Source organism: Ceratotherium simum, chromosome 1 (assembly GCF_057802395.1).
Source record: "Ceratotherium simum simum isolate JZ-2026a chromosome 1, ASM5780239v1, whole genome shotgun sequence".
In the NCBI taxonomy this organism is placed as follows: domain Eukaryota; kingdom Metazoa; phylum Chordata; class Mammalia; order Perissodactyla; family Rhinocerotidae; genus Ceratotherium; species Ceratotherium simum.
In genome coordinates, this window is record NC_141900.1 from 61,927,516 (window position 1) to 61,948,281 (window position 20,766).

At 40.6% G+C, this 20,766-nt stretch overlaps 1 protein-coding gene across 2 annotated transcripts in view; it reads left to right on the forward strand.

Annotated features, from left to right (window-relative positions):
* Positions 1-20,766, forward strand: part of PLEKHA8 (pleckstrin homology domain containing A8) — a 52,985-nt gene that overhangs the window by 15,843 nt on the left and 16,376 nt on the right. For both annotated transcript variants that reach the window (XM_004418869.3, XM_087429150.1), the window contains exons 2-12: positions 95-211; positions 1,204-1,359; positions 3,032-3,156; positions 6,511-6,669; positions 7,696-7,736; positions 9,510-9,667; positions 11,580-11,739; positions 12,147-12,232; positions 15,050-15,108; positions 15,489-15,619; positions 16,258-16,328. In XM_004418869.3, coding sequence (XP_004418926.1) covers positions 95-211; positions 1,204-1,359; positions 3,032-3,156; positions 6,511-6,669; positions 7,696-7,736; positions 9,510-9,667; positions 11,580-11,739; positions 12,147-12,232; positions 15,050-15,108; positions 15,489-15,619; positions 16,258-16,328 — 1,263 coding nt within the window. The remainder of the gene's footprint in view (positions 1-94; positions 212-1,203; positions 1,360-3,031; positions 3,157-6,510; positions 6,670-7,695; positions 7,737-9,509; positions 9,668-11,579; positions 11,740-12,146; positions 12,233-15,049; positions 15,109-15,488; positions 15,620-16,257; positions 16,329-20,766) is intronic.

The window sequence follows — 20,766 nt, forward strand, 5'->3', positions numbered from 1 at the left end:
CCCAGCAGCCTTGTTAGATCCTTCCTATTCCTATGTCCTGGGAGGCACCTCTCGTGCAGGCAGTACCTGAGACCATGCTCTTGCTTGTTTTTAGGTTGGCAGCCTCGATGGTTCCTTCTCTGTGGGGGGATATTATCCTATTATGATTCTCCTGAAGATGCCTGGAAAGGTTGCAAAGGGAGCATCCAAATGGCGGTCTGTGAAATTCAAGGTGAGAAACCGAGAGACTTGCAGCTTTTATTTTTCTTTGCGTCTCCCCCCGCCCCACAAAATGAAAAAGCCCTGACCTCTATGTGCCTTTCTCTCCTGCTTCCGTAGTACAAAGATACATAATATTATGATCCAAAAGAAAGCCTTGCAAATAAGACCTAAAACTGCAACCAGTGTTTACAAGGAGGTTGATTAAGAGGTAGTCAAAATAAACAAGAGCAATGTGCTTAACCATACATCTAGTGCTCATTCCTTAGTCACCTGCTCACCTGGGGCCAGGGGCTATTTGTAAATCTTATTAAGTCTTTTTACTGCAGCAGCAAACACTTCTGTGTTTAAATCAGGACACGCACACCTTTTCGCCACCACCACGTGCTCAAAACAAAACAAGCAAACACCTAACAGACCTACAAATAGCCTTTACTTCTTGGTTTGGGGAAATAACCAAGATTACTGAAAAGATGTAGTTCAGAAACAGATTAGAAGGGAATTTGGGGGGTAGAGGATGAAGGAGAATGTAGTTTGCTTGTTTATTCTCCTGAAGGGCTCTGAGAGAATTCTCACACTTTTGATCTGACTTATGAAGGAAAGTAGAAGAGGAAAAATATTGTGTTCTTGATTGCTTTCCAGTAAACTCGAGGAGATAAAGAGCATGCCTTTCCTTGTTGACATGCAAGCCTTTTTGGCCTCAGAGCAGCATATTTTACATACATAAGCCAAAAGAGAGATTCCCTCTCGATTCTGATAAAAGATGCTGAGGAGAACTGGGCAATTCTTTTTTAGGCCAAAGTGGTAATACCTTGGGGCCACTTGCAGGGTTTTCCCTCGTCATCAGCAGAGGCATCTAGGAAGAGATAAATAAACTAGCTGGCATCCTCTCTTCAAAGAAGCCTTCAGTGACTGGCACCAGTTGAGCTCAAGAATTTGGGTGGGGTAGAGGCTGCCCAGATAGGAGTCTTCTAGGTTTCTGACCTCCCTCTGCCTTGCTCCCAGTTCATTCTGTAGATAACACACGCATGGATCTGATAATCCCTGGGGAACAGTATTTCTACCTGAAGGCCAGAAGTGTGGCGGAGAGACAGCGGTGGCTGGTAGCCTTGGGGTCAGCCAAGGCTTGCCTGACAGACAGTAGGACCCAGAAGGAAAAAGGCAAGTATTGATTGTCCTCTGGTCTGGGAACCTTGGGAATCACCCATTGGCATCTCTGGGTTCCCGTATTTGTTATCTTGCCTCTGACCACCTAGCTAGCTTTTTGTATCCTTCAAATGCTTTATATCTCAGTGGAATTTAAACCATAGTCTATATCTAACTCTTCTTTCTTAGCATATCATAGTAGAAAGAGTGCAGGCTTTGGAGCCAGAAACACTGGGTTCAAACCATGGCTTTGCAGGTTACTCGCTTTGTGACCTTGGCATAGGTCAGCTAACCTCTCTAATCCTCAGTTTCCTCATGTTTAAAAAGAGGTAATAGGGGCCGGCCAGGTGGCGCAAGTGGTTAAGTGCTCACACTCCGCTTTGGCGGCCCAGGGTTCGCAGGTTCAGATCCTGGGCGCGCACCGACGCCCCTTTTGTCAAGCCATGCTGTGGCAGCGTCCCATATAAAGTAGAGGAAGATGGGCACGGATGTTAGCTCAGGGCCAGTCTTCCTCAGCAAAAAGAGGAGGATTGGCAACGGTTGTTAGCTCAGGGCTGATCGTCCTCAAAAAAAAAGAGGTAATAACCAACCTACCTTAGAAGGATTACCATGAGGATTAGTGATGATATGAAACTGTCTGGTCCCTGGGCTGGCACAGAGTTGACCTTTGGTAAAGAGTAGCTGAGCAGGAGAAGCCTTGGATCAGGGTTCTTTCCGCAGTAACACTTTGCTTTCCTCTCCCTTCCCTGGGGTGGGATGGATACTTAATTGTCAGGTTGCTACTGCTTAATGTTCATTAACTCGGTATCATTAGGTCTCCTGAGAAACATGGCACAACTTTCTGTTTGGACTGGGTCAAGAATGTCAGGGCCTACTGCCTGAGCCTTAGTCGCCGCCTTACCAGCTGCTTAGCCCAATATGTACACCTAAGAGGTTGGTTGGAGAGGGGCCTCCGGGAAAAAGTGTTTCAGGGAACCTTTCTCATGACAGATGTGCTTAACAGAAAAATTGGCCTCTTTGTTGGTTGTTTTTTAATGCTAAATCAGGACCAAATTCTAGACACTGTCAGCTTTGACTCAGGTCAGGTGATAACATACAGCTTTTTAATGGAGAAGAAAGCAGAGATGGTAATGATTGTAGCTGAGCCCTCAGCACCAGGGTGGCTGGAGTGCCAGGGTAACGAGGGAGCAGCAGGTGCACGGAGGGTGCCATTAGCCTTGACAGGCAGCTTGCTGGACCAGTCCTCTGAATTAACAAGCCATCTTATTACTGGTACTTGCATGCTACAGAACAGTGTTTCCCATTGTTGAGCACTGTATTAGCAGGGAGATAGCCATGACTCTATTTTACAGATAGGGAAAACTGTGGCAGAACTGAGACTAAAACCCTGAACCCTTGACTCTGCTCCCAGTTCTGACACAAGTGGATCAGAAATATGCTGTATCCTTCCTGTACTGGTGATCATTCAATATGTTGGCTCAAGAAATAATGTAGATTACGTCAGAAGACTGAAAATCTCCTTTATCTGTTTTTCTTCTCCCCCATCTTCACCTGATCATATCTGTAACCCATACTATAAACATCTGACTTGAGGCATAGGTGATATATTCCGCTATCTGTATAGTATACTAACTAGTAAGTCATTTGTTCATTCTGGTAATTACATTATCGTCATTTTGTTATTTAGAGTTTGCTGAAAACACTGAAAACTTGAAAACCAAAATGTCGGAACTAAGACTCTACTGTGACCTCCTTGTCCAGCAAGTAGATAAAACAAAAGAAGTGACCACAACTGGTGTGTCCAATTCCGAGGTAAAATATTATTTGTCCTAGTCACGTGAAAGTAACACCAGATGTGCCTACAGGTGATGCTTACTCTTACGTGATCCCTGACTGTCTTGGAAATTACTATTTTTCAGAGGAAAAAGGTAACAGAGAAGAAAGGTACGAAGAGAAGAAATGTGTGAATTTCAGCATGTGGAAGCATATACAGTCATGCGTTGCTTAACGACAGGGGTACATTCTGAGAAATATGTCATTAGGCGATTTTGTCATCGTATGAACATCAGAGTGTACTTATACAAACCTAGATGATATAGCCTACTACACACCTAGGTTGTATGGTACTAATCTATGGGACCACCGTCGTATATGCAGTCTGTTGTTGACTGAAACATTGTTATACGGCACATGACTGTAGTTTTCCTTCCTGGAATAAATTCAGGATTAATTCATTGATAACATTTGGAACCTTGAACTTTAGTACTGATGTACTAAAATATGTTTCTCCCCAGTTTGCATCACTTTTTAAAATGCAATCTTACCTGTCTAGCAGAGCTGTTTCTATAGGTGTGGCTACTAAGATGCCAGCATTGTGTCTGTCAGTAATGCGTATCTGTTACCTTTGATGAGACTGTAACAAGATTTTATTTCACCATAGTAATTGTTGTGCTTTAGTACAGACTAGTGCTTTCAAACATGGAGACACAGCTTTTTTTCTCTCCATCATCAGCAAGGATTGTGATTTTTAACTTTTATTAATAAAGTTGTCATTCACTCATCTTAAAACATATATTAATATAAGATCTGTGTATTGAATGGCTCACGTTAACCAGAGAGGGTCTCTGCTCTGCTCTCAAAGAAGTTATAATCTAAAAAACAATGCCTATAAAATGAAGAATCTGAAGATTATAATTAATGGTTTTAAGTTACTTTTCTTAGGTAGTAGAAGAATACTGAGCTATTGGTAGTATATGTGCTTCGAGTTTTTCTGATGAAGGTGATTTAACTCACTTGCATTTACTTCCTTTTGATCTCTCTGATTCTTTCAGCAACTGCCTATTGTGTACAAGACACTGTGCTGGGGTAGGGGGAGGGGAGAGTACCAAAAAACAGTTCAGTCCTCCTCTTAGGATGTTTATTGTCTAGAGCACTGATTCTCAACCCAGAGCAGTTTTGCCCCTCGGATGACCTTTGGTAGTGTCTGGAGACATTTTTGGTTGTCACAACTGAGGGAGTGCTTTTGGCATCTAGTGGGTAGAGGCCAGGATGCTGCCTAACATCCTACAATGGACAGGGGAGCCACTCTCCCTACTTCCCCCACTCCAGAAATTAGCCAGCCCCAAATGTCAGTGGTACCAAGGTAGAGAAGCCCTTGTCTAGAGGGAAGGGTAAATGTGAACACAGCAATTTTTAATTCAAGAAAGTGCTTATAATAAGTACCTAGGAACTGAAACTGTGGTTGTGATGTGATTTATAAGAAATATATATTTGGTCTTTGCCCAGTTCCTGGCATAGAGCTCCTAAAACCCTTGGGATTTCTTGTGATAAGTGAGATAAAGGTGTCTTTTGTTATGTTAATGAGGTGTCTTTTGTAAAGTGCCTAAGGACAGCCTATGGCAGTGGACCCTAACATGTGATTAGAGGGTTGGAACTTTCAGTCATACCCCCCTACCTCCTGGAAGGGGAGAGGGGCTGAAGATTGAGTTCAGTCACCAATGGCCAATGATTTAATCAATCCTGCCTATGTAATGAAGCTTCCATAGGCCAAAGGATGAGGTTCAGAGAGTGCCTGAGTTGGTGAACAGGTGAAGATTCGGGGAAAGTGGTGTACTCAGAGAGCATGGAAGCTCCGAACCAATTCCCACATGCCTTGCCCTATGCATCTCTTCCATCTGGCTGTTCCTGAGTTATATCCTTTTATAATAAACTGGTAATCTAGTAAGTAAAATGTTTTTCTGAGTTCCATGAACTGCTCTAGCAAATTAATCAAACGCAGGGAGGGGGTTGTTGAAATCTCCGATCTGTAGTGGGTCAGTCAGCACAGGTGACAACCTGGACTTGCCATTGGTGTCTGAAGTGGAGGGTGGGGAGCAGTCTTATAGGACTGAGCTCTTAACCTGTGAGATCTGATGCTACCTCAGGTAGATAGTGTCAGAATTTAGTTGAATAATAGGACAGCTGGTGTTGGAGAATTGTTTGATGGTGCGGGGGGGGGGGGGGGACGACACATTGTAATTGATGTCAGAATAATAGTGATCCACAACCAGTAACATCACCTGCTAGCTTGTTAGAAATACAAAATTGAAGAAAATATAGAGGCCACTGGAAAAGAACAAAATTCAACTGAGTAAATTTTAGAGATCTTATTGGCTTTATTCAGCAATTCATGAATCAAGCAGCATCCAATCTAGCAGATAGAAATGAGCTCTGAAGAGCTACGCAAGGCTAGAGATTTTTGTAGACCGAAGTGAGCAGGAACAAGGAAGTTAACCTGGGCATTTGCCGACTGGGTAAAGCAGAGTTACTTTCCTTATGTGGAGCAAAGGGCAGTCTTAGAGCCAGGTTAGGTAACTAGTGCTGAGCAGGGAAGTGCTGGTTGGTTGACCTAAGCCTTCTCTTTCTGGGGGAGCTGAGCATAGAAACTTAGTTAAGTTTTTGATTTGCTGATGTGAGGCTTAGCATGAGCGACTCCATCTTGGGCCAAGTCTGGTTACTTTAATACCACTGAGACGTGGTTACCGTACTCTCTAGTCAAGGTGTGGCCTCGGTTTCCTAAACGACTTATTAATATCAATATCCAGAGGAAAAACACCCTGAACAAGTAAAATAACTTGGAGAAAAAAAATGATTAGCTGTTCAAAGGAATTCCAGTTGCTGACACCCCTTAGACTCGCCTGTACTGAAAGCCAAAAAACCCATTCTGAGAGCAAACAATGCATGATTTGTGGTTTCTAATGCTTCTATCCTAGAACCTTATTTTACTCAGGCAATGGGAGACGTTTTTCCATTGATCCCTCTGGTCTTCAGTCTGTGTGATTCCCTGTTTCATGTCTGCCACCCCTTATAGACTGGAAACTCCATGAGGGCTCTGTGCCCAGCACCTGCCACAGTGCTGGCATATAATATTGTTGAGTTGAAAGAGGTTGTTGCCTTCAGCTGGAGCGGTGGGTGAGTGTGAAGGATCAGATTGAGGGTAAGGCTTGTGTATGGTTAATAGATAAATTGGACTCATTCAGTCTTTTTCTTCTGTAATTGATGTACAAATTTTTCCAGCAGAATAGGTGGGTACATATGTTGTGGATAAAAACCTCTAAAGACATCCCACCATTGGGCTTTTTCTTTTTTGGCAAGGTAAAGGAGTCTTCCACTCTGATTGTTTCCTAGGAGGGAATTGATGTGGGAACTCTGCTAAAATCAACCTGCAATACTTTTCTGAAGACTTTGGAAGAATGCATGCAGATCGCAAATGCAGCCTTCACCTCGGAGCTGCTGTATCGCACACCCCCAGCATCACCACAGCTGGCCATGCTCAAGTCCAACAAGGTAACAGTCCAGCTCAGCTTGGCTGCCCCATGGCATAATGAAAAACTGAATAGTTAAGAAAGTGGTATTCTGAGCTATGTTCTCCATCACCATTTGGCAACTGATAAAGACATATTTTTAGTGGACTTTCCTTTATGTCCACTTTTATATCTGCCCTCAGTCCACTATATCTAGTCAGTTTTCACAATTTTACCACCTAAACGTGTCTCTGATGTCTCTTCTCCAGCCTCCTTGTCCAGTGAGTCTTGCTGAGATTTGTGGTAGCCTTCTAACTAGTCGCCTTCAGCCTCACCCTTCCAGGCAACTGATGGTATTTCTACTCATACAGTGTAAATTGGACCACTTTACCTAGACTTTTCAGTGGCTCCCTCATTGCCTGCAGGTTAAAGTCAAAACTTCTTAGCCCCTTCCTTCATCCTAGCTTCTTTCTCTGTCATTACCTGGCTTGAACGTATTAACTGCTTGTAGCTCCCCCCACATCTTTGTGCCACTTCCCAGTGCCAGGAATGCCCTTGTCACCTATCTTTCCCTGCTTAGCTCTTATTTGTCCTTCAGGATTTAATCTCTTCTTTCCTGATTCCCTAAATTGCGCTAAGAGCTCCTCCTCTATGCATACCCCTATTTTAGCTTTACTCTATATTGAAATTACCTTAAGGGGAGGAACCCCATACTAGTTACCCTTATACTTCCAGTGTTTGATGCAATGTTGCATTATAGTTTGATGTTTATTAGTGTTTGATGAGCATAACTGAAATTACCAGAAAGCCAACCACCAAGGGTTTGGCTATGATAATTAGGTCCTTCGAAAGATCATCTTCCTTTTCCTTTGAAATTTGGGTACCCTTATTTGAATAAATATGAAGGACTGGTTGGTATCAATGACTCTCTTTTTTTGGGAGGATCTAAAATTGTTCTTGTTGAGTGGGGCAGTATATGTTATGGTCATATTTACCACTTTCATATGTGATAAAACTCGAATATGCTGTGTTGGAAGTTTAACATTTCGTTTCTTTGCTTCTTTTAAAGATGAAACATCCTGTTGTACCGATTCATAATTCATTGGAAAGGTACAGTAATTTTTTTTATTTTTTCTTCTTTCTAAAAATAAAAAAATAAGAATATTGTTATTCCTAGTTTAAAAAAATGAGACTATTTTGATCGTATGGTGGTTTTCCTCATGATCTGAGATGATAGCAGAAGGAAAGAGTATCTGATTTTCCTCTTTTGGGTGAGCCTGAAGTGATGGGGACTTTCCCTTCAGCAGTGACTCCTAAGGAAGGTGTTTGCCTTCTCCCTGGGATGTGGATCCCACCCTTCGCATAGTAACTTTAATCTCTCTGGTGTACTGAGGGTGGGAACCTCCTCTCCTGTGGAGGAGCTGAGCCTTGGGTTTAAGTGTGCTTTTATCCAGGAAAGACAGTGCTATTTTGTTTTGTTTAAAAATAAAAATCTTAGGTAGCTTTACAGGCTGAAAAAAAAACAATGTCAAAATCTAAACTATTTCTTCCTCTAAATGGTCCTTCAATTAAAAAAAAATAGGCGTTTACATAGTTATATTACTATTATTTGGGGTCTTTGTTTTGTTCTTATTTTGTATAAGCGATCCCATATTTTGACATAGTCCGTATATTTGTTCTTTCAAATTATTTAATATTTCCTCTCTGCATATGCTATTGTTTGCTTCTTTAGTGCAAAGATTGTTCCCAATTTTGTTGTTAACAATTTTCTCCTGTTCTAAATATTTCTGCTAGGAACATCTTGTAGATGTTGTTTTTTTTGAGGTAGTTCCTCAATATACTCCTACATTTTTAATTGCTAAGATGAAATATGGTGTTTCTTTAGGAAATAAATATTTTTACTGGAGTCACCATGTAGCTTGGACCTTTCCCTTTATTTTATTTCCCTTTATTTATTGTTTTTTTGTGAGGAAGATCAGCCCTGAGCTAACATCCGATGCCAATCCTCCTCTTTTTGCTGAGGAAGACTGGCCCTGGGCTAACATCCGTGCCCATCTTCCTCTACTTTATATGGGACGCTGCCACCACATGGCTTGCCAAGCAGTGCGTTGGTGTGCGCCCAGGATCTGAACCAGCAAACCCTGGGCCGCCGCAGCGGAGCGCGTGCACTTAACCACTTGTGCCACCAGGCCGGCCCCTTATTTCCCTTTATTTTTAATGGAAGAATATATTTTTGTTCCAATTTTGCTGGGTCTAATCACTCATAATAAGATGTATGATTGTCCCTTTAACTGAATCAGCTGTTCCACTTGCATGTTAAATAGACTTTTCTCTTACCCTGAAGAGCAGCAGATCCTCAAGCTGTATTGTGTCCTCCCGAGTGTTTTCTGTCAGACGTACTGTGCGGGGAGTGTTCTCCCCTGACCCCAGCATGTGGCTTCTAGACAGTTAACTGCTAGGCAAACACATCTAAGTGGCCAGTGATTTTGAGATCTGAGGAGAGAGGAAAGACCTCCCAGGGAGAAGCTGAGGAAAGTGAGAAGAGTGTTAAGTGTGGTACCTGTAGAAAGCTGATTGAAACCAAAGAGCTGACAATGACTGTTTCCTGTTGCTGGTGGGAGCAGGAAGTTTGAGCCAGCTGAGGGTACATGCAGAGCCATGGATGGCTCTTTGATTTCTGAACTTCCATCACAGATTCCTGCCTTCGAGGCAGGAGGGTGAGAGGTTTGGCTTAATTTAACAATTCTATTTTTTAATCAATGTTAACGTGAGTTGGTGGTTGTGAACCCTTTCACCATTCCTCAGAATAAGATCTACCTGGGCAATCTATGTATGACCAAATAATTGGACTTTTTGGCTTTTTCCCTTTTAAAAAATTTTCAGGCAAATGGAGTTAAACAATTGTGAAAATGGATCTTTAAATATGGAAATGAATGATGATGAAGAAATCCTAATGAAAAACAAGAGCTCCTTACATTTAAAACCTTCAGAGAGGGATTGCAGCACATCAAGTGAAGAAAATACAGATGATCGTATAACAGGTAAAAACAAAAGTAAAGTCTGAAGCAAATCGTTGAACAATAGGATCTTGGGGGTTTGATTCATAATCCGTGATATGACCCTTGATGGGAATTGACCTGGAGACAGTGTACTAGGTAGCTCCTGAGGCGGATGTTAGCTCACCAACACAGGTCAGTTGACGACATTCTGTCACCCCATCTGACCCTGTGTTGAAAAGGCAGACTGAGACGAACTCTCCCACTCACTGTTCCTGAGTGGGAGCTGTGTTGTCCGTGGGCTGCAGTGAGCAGTAGCTGTGCTGACTTTGTAGAGAGTGTGAGTATGTCACAGGCCTTCCACTCTGTGTCTGAGTCCTTGGGACTTTGGCTGTGATGTCAGACTTAAGAGTGTGTAAAGTTATGGCAGTTCAGTTTTCTGTCTTCCTGGTTTCTGGTGAGGCCTGAGGATGTCAGAGTTCACCAGCCACCATCAGGTTTTCACCTAGCCTTCTCTGTTGTCATCAACCCAAAGTCCCACGTTTTAGGTAATAGCCTGAGGTTGAAAATGCTGCCTTTTTGAATTTGCTAGTTCCATTGGCTCTGACCACTAACAGCAACTTCAGATCAGTCCAAGACAACCATATTAGAGCTTTTAATAGAGTTGGAAGTGTTTAATAAATATTTTGAAAATAAAGTTTAAAAAAAATTTCCTCCTTATCTACCCTGAAATAAGGGACCCTGTTTTTCCAAATGAGTTGGGAAAAAAAGAAGACACATTTTTGTAGGTGTTAATCTGAGGCAAGCAATCCACACATCACTGAAGTCTTATCCCTGGAGTAAATAATAAAGACAGGATAATTTCTATTGAAACAGTATTGTTATTTATTAAACCCAGTAAATTTACTTCCAGGAAATTTGTTCTCAGGTAATAGTTAGATTTAAGGACAGACATCTGTGGACAGGGATGTTCTTTATGACATTACAGTCAATTCTCATTATTCACGGTAGTTATGTTCTGTAAAGTCACTGCAGACACTGAATTAGCGAATACTGAACCATTGCTCCTAGGGGAAATACAGGGTTAGGTTCCTGTGAGCCTCTGTTCACAACATTTTTGTCGACTGGTTAATACATAACCTTGTTTTATGTGTGTTTCTGTTTAAAGATACCCTGTTAAATATATATTGTTGATTCATTAATATTGAACCCATGGCCAACAGCACTATAACTCAAGCTTGAATAAAGCTTATCTACCACATGTATTTTTCTCCATAAGGCACATCACAGTCTTCATGCACTTAGGAACACTAGACAGCACTACACTTGGGGCCCTTTTAAACAGTGACATCAACAACAAAATGCACAAAAGTACAAAAATGGCACTAAATAAACACACTTGTGTGCAGGATGAGAGCTGAAACAAGAAGGCAGAGTGTCACCTTGTTCAACCTCAGCTGGGAACGTCAGGTGACTCAGATTTTTCACCACTCTGCACATGCCCACAAATGACTGTACAAGTGCCACCAGCATTGATTTTAGGATTACCAATAAACTTTAACAAGCAGGCAGATTTGCAAATACTGAATATACTAATAATGAGGATTGACTTTGTATTTATAATAAGCAAAATTTTAGAAACCACCTAAATGCCCTCCACATGAGCATGATGCAATATTACATGGTCATTAAAATCATGTTTTGAAGAGTATTGAATAATAATGAAAATGTTCATGATGTACTGTTCAGTGAAAACAAGCAAGATACAAATCTACATATATTTAAACCCAATTTTGTTTGTGTGAGTATATGTATATATGTGAGTATGTGTATAGTATTTCATTGATTTTTATTCTGTGTACTTTTCTATGTTTTAGAAATGTTCAACAGTGAATATATATTAATTTTTATAATAAATAACTAATAGGGTTAGTAATAGGTATCTTCTACTTTGCAGTCCAAGGTGAAATAATGAAGGAAGATGGAGAGGAAAACCTGGGAAATCGTGACAACAACTTGGCACAGCCTGGATCAAACTCCTCAAGTAGCACTCCAGAATCCCACTGGGAAGAAGGCCAAGAAGTTATCCCAACTTTCTTTAGTACCATGAACACCAGGTATTCTGTACTCTCTAAAATCACTGACAGTTGGACCCCAGCTTCCCTTCTAAAAAAAATCAGTCCTGGTGTTCCTTTCAGGTGATGGTGTCTTCTAACAGAATAGGGAATATGGTATACCAAGTACCCGCTTTACTATTACCTTGTCGGAAGCTGTGGGTGAGAAGGAATTGGATCGTGAGAGTATACTCTGTGAACGAATTTTAGCTTGCTTTTGTGGATTATCTTTGGAAAATGATTTTATTAGACTATGTTATAATAGAAAAATAATCACTGGGGCATATCTGTGAAATCAGGCCAAACAATCTGCCTACAGAGGGGCAGCTGTTTTCATGACTACCCCTGAACTGCAGAGTGCTAATGTTGTATTTTCAATCTTTCCTTCTCTGTATCTCCAAATCGTCTAGCTTTAGTGACATTGAACTTCTGGAAGACAGTGGCATTCCCACAGAAGCATTCTTGGCATCATGTTATGCTGTGGTTCCAGTATTAGGTAAGATTGCTGCATTTGCGTTAAATTCATTAGTCTCTGGAATCTCTCTCACCGCAGTTATTTTGCAGTAGAAATGTCCTAAACTCTGTGTACAGTGAGATGGCACTTCTTCTTAGCTACCTCTTCATATCACCAGCCACATAGTTAAAACTGTATGACCTTAGGCATTATTGCGTGTTTCCATTTCATTTCTAATTATGATTAAATATTGACCTCAGAGTAATGTAATGAAAAAATGGAATTCTGTTTTCTGGAAATCATACTTGAAGCAAAAGTGAAAGTAGTTGAGGAACAGACCTTCAAATCCATTGGTATTATGAAAAAAAATTTTACCAGTTAAAACTTTTTTTCAAAGATTAAAAGAATATTACATGTATAAATTTAAGTTCAGATTACGTTTACTTTTTATAGAGTCACTAGTACCGGGAATCACTAATGTTTTGAAATTTGCTATATGACCTTTAACTATGCATCTTTTTTTTAAATCGAGGTATGACTTGCATAGAACTTGTGTTATGTTTCAGTGAGTTTTGACAAATGCACCTACCTATGTAATCCACATCCCTATCAAGACATAGAATGTTTTCATCACCCCAGAACGTTCCCTGTGCCAGTCAGTCCCCAACCTATTATCCAGCTCGAGGCAAGCATTTTACTGATTTCTGTCACCATGGATTAGCTTTGCCTGTTCCAAAATCTCATATAAATGGAATCGTATTACATACTCTTTTGCATCTGGCTTTTTCTCTCAGTATAGTGTTGTCATCCTTGTTGTTACATATATCAGTCGTTCATTCCTTTCTATTGCTGAATAGTATTCTATTAAATGAATATGCCACAGTTTGTTTATTCATTCTTCTATTGATGGATGTTTGAGTAGTTTCTTGTTTGAGGGTATTGTAAATGAAATTGCTCTGAACACTTTTGTGTCTATGGGCATATGTTTTCATTTCTCTCTTTTTTTCTTGCTGGGAAATATTCGCCCTGAGTTAATATCTGTTGCCAATCTTCCTCTCTCTTTTTTTTTCCCTTCCCCAAAGCCCCAGTACATAGTTGTATATTCTAGTTGTAAGTGCTTCTAGTTCTACGTGAGCCGCCACCATAGCATGGCTACTGACAGACAGGTGGTGTGGTTCTGTGCCCGGGCAACCGGACCTGGGCCACTGAAGTGGAGTGCGCCAAACTTTAACCACTAGGCCATCAGGGCTGGCTCTCATTTCTCTTGAGTAGATACCTAGGCATGGTATTGCTGATTCATAGGGTTCGTATGTTTAACTTTATAAAGAGCGGTTGCACAATGGTGCACTTCCAACAGTAGTGTGTGAGTATTCTGGTTACTTCACATCTTCACTAACTCTTGGTGGTGTCAGCATTTTTGGTTCTTGCCATTCCTGTGAGTCTTTATTGGTATCTTGTTGTGGCTTTAATTTGCATTTCCGTAATGACTAATGATGTTGAGCACTTTTTCATATAATTATTGGCCATTGCTATTTCTTCTGTTGTGAAGTCTGTTCAGATCTTTCATCCATTTTTAAAAGTTGGTTAATTTGCTTTTTATTTTGAGTTGTAAGAGTTCTTTATATATTCTGAATAACATTCCATTGCAAACATGTGCATTATGAATATTTTCCCCTGGACTGTGGCTTGCCCATTTCTTTTCTTAATGATGTCTTTTGAAGAGCCAGGTTTTTAATTTTCATGAAATTCAATTTATCTGTTTTCTTTCTTTTATAGTTAGTGCTTTCAGTGTCCTAAGAAATCTTTGCTAACCCCCAAGGACTTGAAGATACTCTCCTGTGTTGTCTTCTATACTCTTTAGTTTTGATTTTATTTTTACATCTATGATCTATCTTAGAGTTAGTATTTGTATGTGGTGTGAGGTAAGCGTTGAGATTCTTTTTTTTTTCCTTATGAGATCTGGTTGTTCAAGAACCAGTTGTGAAAAACATTCTTTTCCCTTTTACATTACTTTGGCAGCTTTGTTGAAAATCAACCGACCTCATAGGTGTGGGTGTGTTTCTGGACTCTCTCTTCTGTTCCAATGATCTGTTTGTTTTTCCTTATGCCAATACTACAGTGTCTTAATTACTGTGCCTTTATAGTAGGCTTGAAATCAGATAATGTAGGTCTTCCAATTTTGTTCTTCTTTTTCAAGATTGTTTTGGCAATTCTAGGTCCTTTACATGCCCATATAAATTTTAGATTTTCAATTTCTGTTAAAAAACCTGTTGGGATTTTGATTAAGATTACATTGAATCTGTAAGCCAATTATTAAGTAGTTAAAAGTAATTTAAAATAATTACTAATTTTAATAATGTATTTTAGCTAACCTAGTATATCCAAAATATCATCTCAACATGTAATCAAATATAAAAGAACCATTAATGAGATATTTTGCATTCTTTTTTGGTACTAAGTCTTTGAAATCTGGTATGTATTTTACATGTATGTATTTTACACTTACAGTACATTTCAATTTAGAATAGCTACATCGAAACTGCTAAATAGCCAGATATCTAGTGGCTCTCATATTGGACAGTGCAGCCCTGAGGATTACCATATACATTCTAAACTTTTAAGATTATCCTCACCTGCCACTTAGGACTTTATTATAGTTACTCACCTCAGAGCAGTGTTAATAGAAAAAGGTGATGACGATATCCTAAAAGCCTTTGAAGCTTATGTTTAGAAAATGATTTAAAAGCAAAGAATAGAAGGTTTTTGGGGAAAAATCTGCTAAATTTATTGTTACAATAAAAAATATGTCCCACTTGAAAAAACTGCTTTTTCAAAGATGTTTTCAATCTTTTCTTCTAGACAAACTTGGCCCTACGGTGTTTGCTCCTGTTAAAATGGATCTTGTTGGAAATATTAAGGTGAATATACTAACTTGTCTCTGTGGAGACTGTGTATTTGAAGGGAGTAGTTGCTTGAAACCTCATTCAGAAACAAATGATTGTTGAATTTTATACTCAGGTGAAAAGTATAGGCCAGCTGTGAGAAAGGTTCTGAGGCAGAAAAAAATACTTTAAAAACAGTACTTTAAAACACTGAGACTATTTTATTCTAGCTAAAGCTTCACAAGAATTCTCAAATGAAAAAACATTACCTTGAAAACATAAGGAAGTAATAGAGGCTTAATTTATTTTGATTTCTTGGAGACCTGCTTGACAAACTTCTGAGTCTCAATACTGTACTGATTTGCTTGATAGCTTTGGCATTTTTAACTTAGTTTGTTTCCCTGCTTTTCCTGCAGAAAGTAAATCAGAAGTATATAACCAACAAGGAAGAGTTTACCACCCTCCAGAAGATAGTACTGCATGAAGTGGAGGCTGATGTAGCCCAGGTTAGGAACTCGGCTACAGAAGCCCTCTTGTGGCTGAAGAGGTGAGGCAGCGGGGTGGCGCAGCAGTTAAAATCCAGCTCAGCTGAAGTGTTACCAAGAAAAACTTGTTACGCAAAGGAGACTACTTTTAAGTGAAGGATCTAACCCAATGGCATAGCCTTTTCCAGAAGGCCTGATGACTAGAACGCCACCTTTTTTTTTTTCTTGCCTCCCTCTTGATGGTGATAAACATTGTTAAATAGAATATATAAGATAGGAATCTTAAGGACGATAAAGTTGATTGGTTTCTCTTTAAGTCAGTGAATTGAAAACTTTCATGGCATCAGAATCACCTGGAAGGCTTGTTAAACACACAGAAACCCAGAGTTTCTTATTTAGTAAGTCTGGAGTGGGGCCCCAGAATTTGCATTTCTATGAAGTTCCCAGATGGTGCTGAGGCCGCTGGTCCTGGGACCACATTTGGAGAAGCACTGTTTAGGTATGTCAGATGAAAAGGGTCCAGAGCAAGGTAAAGGGAAATGAGAGGGAAGAAACTCAGAAAGGACTGCCGTATGACTTGACCTGTTTACTGCTGTGCCCAAGATATTATTGAAAAAGAAGCTGATGTCGGCCATTTCTTTTTACCCATTCAACGTAGGTGAACTTTGAAAATAATATCTCTTCTTCTTTTTTGTTTTAGAGGTCTCAAATTTTTGAAGGGATTTTTGACAGAAGTGAAAAATGGAGAAAAGGATATCCAGACAGCCCTGAGTAAGTGTTCTTTACATTTTGATTGATCAGTTGACTAGGATGTGGAATGGAGACCCCTGGAGGAGGAGACAGGGTGTTGGGGACATTTCTGCTTTTCAGGATTTGATTTTGTTTCCTTTCTATTTCATTATTATTATTGTTTGTTTCTTATATGCTTTGTTAGAGTTAGTGACCTGGTAACCTAGATCTAACTTATTAAAAATCAGTATATCTTAAAGAAGAGCCAAATTAGTGAAGAGCCATCTCGTAATTTTAATAGGAAAACCTAATATTTTCAAGAAGTTAGTTCTTCCTAAATTAATCTTCAAATACTGTGCAGTCCTCTAAAATCCGTATCCAGAGAGAAGCTAGTTTTGGAGACCGTAAAAGGAAGGGGGTGGGGAACCCTGGGAATTTGCTCTGGAGTGAGATGAAGGGTTGGTCATCATCTTGTACACCTCAAATGCCCTACGTGCTCCAATTTGTGGTGGTAGAGCTGAGACTGGGTTGAAGGCCTTGGTCAAAGAAGATCATCTGATATCTCCAGTGTCTTAATGCAGCGACCAGAACATTGTAGATGCTTAATAAACATTGGGTGGGTGGGTGGATAGATGGATGAGTCGATGCATCTATCTGACCAGTTTTGGGAAAGATTAAAGACTTAGAAGCATCCTCATAGCGCCCTTAACAGAGCGGCTGAACTCGCACTCTTAACCTGCAGGAAATGCTTCCAGCATGGGCCTTGAGGCCTGAGGCAAGGTGGGAGGGTAGAGAATGAAATCCCATGTTACTGTGAAGCCCTCCACTATGATGATGTAGAGAAGCACGTGGTCAAGCTCTACGTAGCCGTGATTGTAAACAGTGAAATGAATGCATCAGGTGCTTCTGTTGGGGGGGGACTGGTGTTCACTGCAGCATTCGTCGTTGTCGGGGGTGAGTTCTACCTCCTTCTGTTAGTCCTCCCTCTGGGCCGTGAGTCCTGAGGGATTCTGCCGCCACGTGATTTTCCCAGGCCTTTCTGTCTGGAAGCTTGCTGATGTGCCATGAAACAATAAAAACTGATATTTCTATAACATTTTATGAAGAATTTAGACAACTTAACCCTCACATCAATCCATTTTCAGAGATTAGGTAACCGAAACTCTGAAAGATTAAAATACGTGCTAAGACCACAAAGGGTCTGAAGCAAGGTCACATTGGGGCCCCTGCCTCCAAGACCCTCATTTCTCCCACAAAAGGTCTTCTCCACCATCCCTGGGATACCTACATTTTTGAGTTTCTCGTACATCTCTGAATTTCCAGGACAGTCTCACTTATATTCACCCCTATGTGTCCTGATTTCAGTACTAAAAATGTGTTCACCGTAACTATTCATGCCCCCTAATCTGTATCTGTCGAACTTTATAACTTATGGAGTGATTAAGGTGGGTCATGGGCACTCTGGATTCCATCAGTTAGTAGCATTGTGCTCTTAAGAAATTTACTTAACCTTTCTGTGCCTCAGTTTCCTCATCTATAAAACGGGAACGATGATATGATCTGCTTAATAAGATTCTTGTAAGTAGGTTCATGCATGTGAAAAGATTAGAAAAGTGCTACATAATAAGCACTTAATAGAGGTTAGCTTCTATTGTTGTTTATATTTGTATTATCATGACATTTGAAGTTGATAACTGGCCAGAAAAATGGGGCTTATTTTTCACAAATCAGAAATGGAAAGTTTACAAAGCTCAGGTGCCAAGCCAGAAATTTCTCTCCAGACTAGCTTCTTCGTATGGAAATTTCACCCTGGGAACAAGCCTCGTCCACTTGCAGGAAATGCAGAAGATCAGGATTCAGCACTGTGTGCCTGGTGGACTCCACCTGTCACCTGGTGCCATTGCTTTGTTAGAGCTGGCTGTGCAAGGGGAGGAGGGGAGTGCTAATCTCGTTTACCCCTCTGTTGGAGCTGGGACAGAAAAGAACCCAGCTGCTTACAGGACATTAGCAACTGAAAAGAAAAGCTTTGTGCGATGGAGGTGGAAAGGAAGTTGAGGATATACCCTTTCTACCCTGTCCCCGCCCCCGATTCTGCCCCTTTTTCTCCCCTACCTTTTACTTGATTTGGGGACAGTCTGGAGGTGTTGACTTTGGGAAGCAAGAGGAGACTTGAAGGGCAAATGCTGCTTCAAAACTGAAATAATGATAGCCAATCCCAGCTTTTCCTTCCCTCTCTTCCCCTTCTGCACTATTTTCAACAGAAAGGAAAAGGGGGCAGTAAATTTGAGATTTTCATCCTGATGTTCAGGATTATTTCAGAGGTATTCATGATTTAAATCTTATCTTTCCTTATAGGGATCCCTGGTTTCCTGCTGTGTTCAATGTGGGGAGATAAAGTTCTCCTAACCAACCCACCCTCCTCTCCAGACAGACACACAAGCTCTGTGCAAATATAGTTTTATGAGAAGTGTTCACACGTTAACTATACAGATAGGCTCCTTGATGTGTATTTCTTCTGGGCTAACAGCTTCTCTTTTCTCATTTTGAAATCACAGCCTTTATAGGTGGAACTGATAGCTTGTCTGAAATGAGGGAGTTAGGGTATGTAGGTAGAAGAGAAGGTATACTGTTTATATGCTATATATAGGCAAATTAGCTTGCATCTTTTAAGTTCTAAAATTGAGTTTCCAAATTCTCCTCTTCTACAGTGCGTAAACTGAGTTTGTAGAGGATAAGTACCTTCTCTAGGGTCTCAGATCTACATCAGTGGTTCTCAAAGTGGTCCAAGGACAGCAGCATCTTCATCACCTGGCCACTTATTTGAAATGCAGACTGCCAGGCCCCACCGGACACTTGCGGACTCAGAAACTCCGAGGTGGGGCCCAGCAATCGGTGTGTTAATAAGTCATTCAGGTGATTCTAATCCGTGCTAACGTTTGCGACCCACTCATCTAGAGCCAGGACATTGCAGCTCACCTGTCACTATGCTACATTTTGATTATTTGGGAATTTTTACTGTGTCTAAGTGATTATTAAATAAGCAGGAATAAAAGTGCTGAAATTAGTTAGCTACAGCATCAGTTAATTTTGCATCATTTTCGTGATAATTAGCTAGTTCTCCAATCACTGAGAATTTCTCCTAACCTAGGAACAGCAAGACAATTAGGAAGGATAAATTGAGCATAAACCTCAGATGGCACTCCCAAATTTGAAAACACTGCTTAAGAAAGGTTTTTTTTTTTATAATTTTATTTTATTTATTTATTTTTCCCCCCAAAGCCCCAGTAGATAGTTGTATGTGATAGCTGCACATCCTTCTGGTTGCTGTACGTGGGACGCGGCCTCAGCGTGGCCGGAGAAGCGGTGCGTCGGTGTGCGCCCGGGATCCGAACCCGGGCCGCCAGTAGCGGAGCGCGCGCAGTTAACCGCTAAGCCACGGGGCCGGCCCTTAAGAAAGGTTTTGAGGCAAGTGTTCGTAAAACTTGATAATCTTAGTGGCCTTGAAAATGAGAGACAATATGTAAAAGTCCTAAATTACACAATGGAAGCCTTGACATCTATTAATTCTCTGGAAAATGCACATATAGTCATTGTATTGCTGTAGTTCTGTGACCCAGAATAAGTTCCCAGCATCTGGAATGAGGCCTTAGGCTTTATACTGCCCCTGTTTGCATTTGAGCCATCACTTGGATTCCTCATAACGATGATCAGAGTGGAATATTTTGAGTGGTCTCATGCTGAGCGCTGCTCTGAACCCTTAGTGTCCTATGACATTCTCTAGAGGTAAGGAAAGAGTTGGGTCCGTAAGGCAGATATGTTTAATGCTTCACCCTGTAGGTGAGCCCCTCCATTTGAGATACCACATCAGAAAGAGCTGTTGGAAAACATCCGTTTAAGTGGAAGGAAGAAAAGTTGCTCTGGCATTTTATGCACCATTGTACTAAATGTTACGTGTTCTGCACTGTTCCCTCAGTGGGATAGCATATTGCTGCATCCCTCATCTCGGAATGCTTCTGTAAAGGTCAGATAAACATTAGCCCAACCAAGATCTCTAGCACAAAATGGGAAAAATTAAAAAGGATGCTCAGTTATATATTTAATATGAAAGGCTTTCACAGACAGGAAGAGCTGTGTGAGAGCGAGAAAGCCAGAACTCATAATCAGATATTTAGCATCAAATCATAACTTGACTAATTATTCTGGAAATACTATGGAACGTGAATCAAGTCATGCCCTATCCAAAATTACTCACAGCCTCTAACGGCAGAGTTGACTTACAGTACAAGTTTTCGTCGTGGTAGTGCCTGAAGTTAACAAGGGATGTCTCTGGGTACGTGCTTCACCTCTGACCACTGGTTATTGAGTTGGCTTTTCTCCATACAGTTCATTTTGAAACTTAGTCACTATAAAGAATTCAGAGGGTACTTTCCTAGTAGTTCAGTTTTTTTATTATAAATATTTCAGATATTCAACAAATATC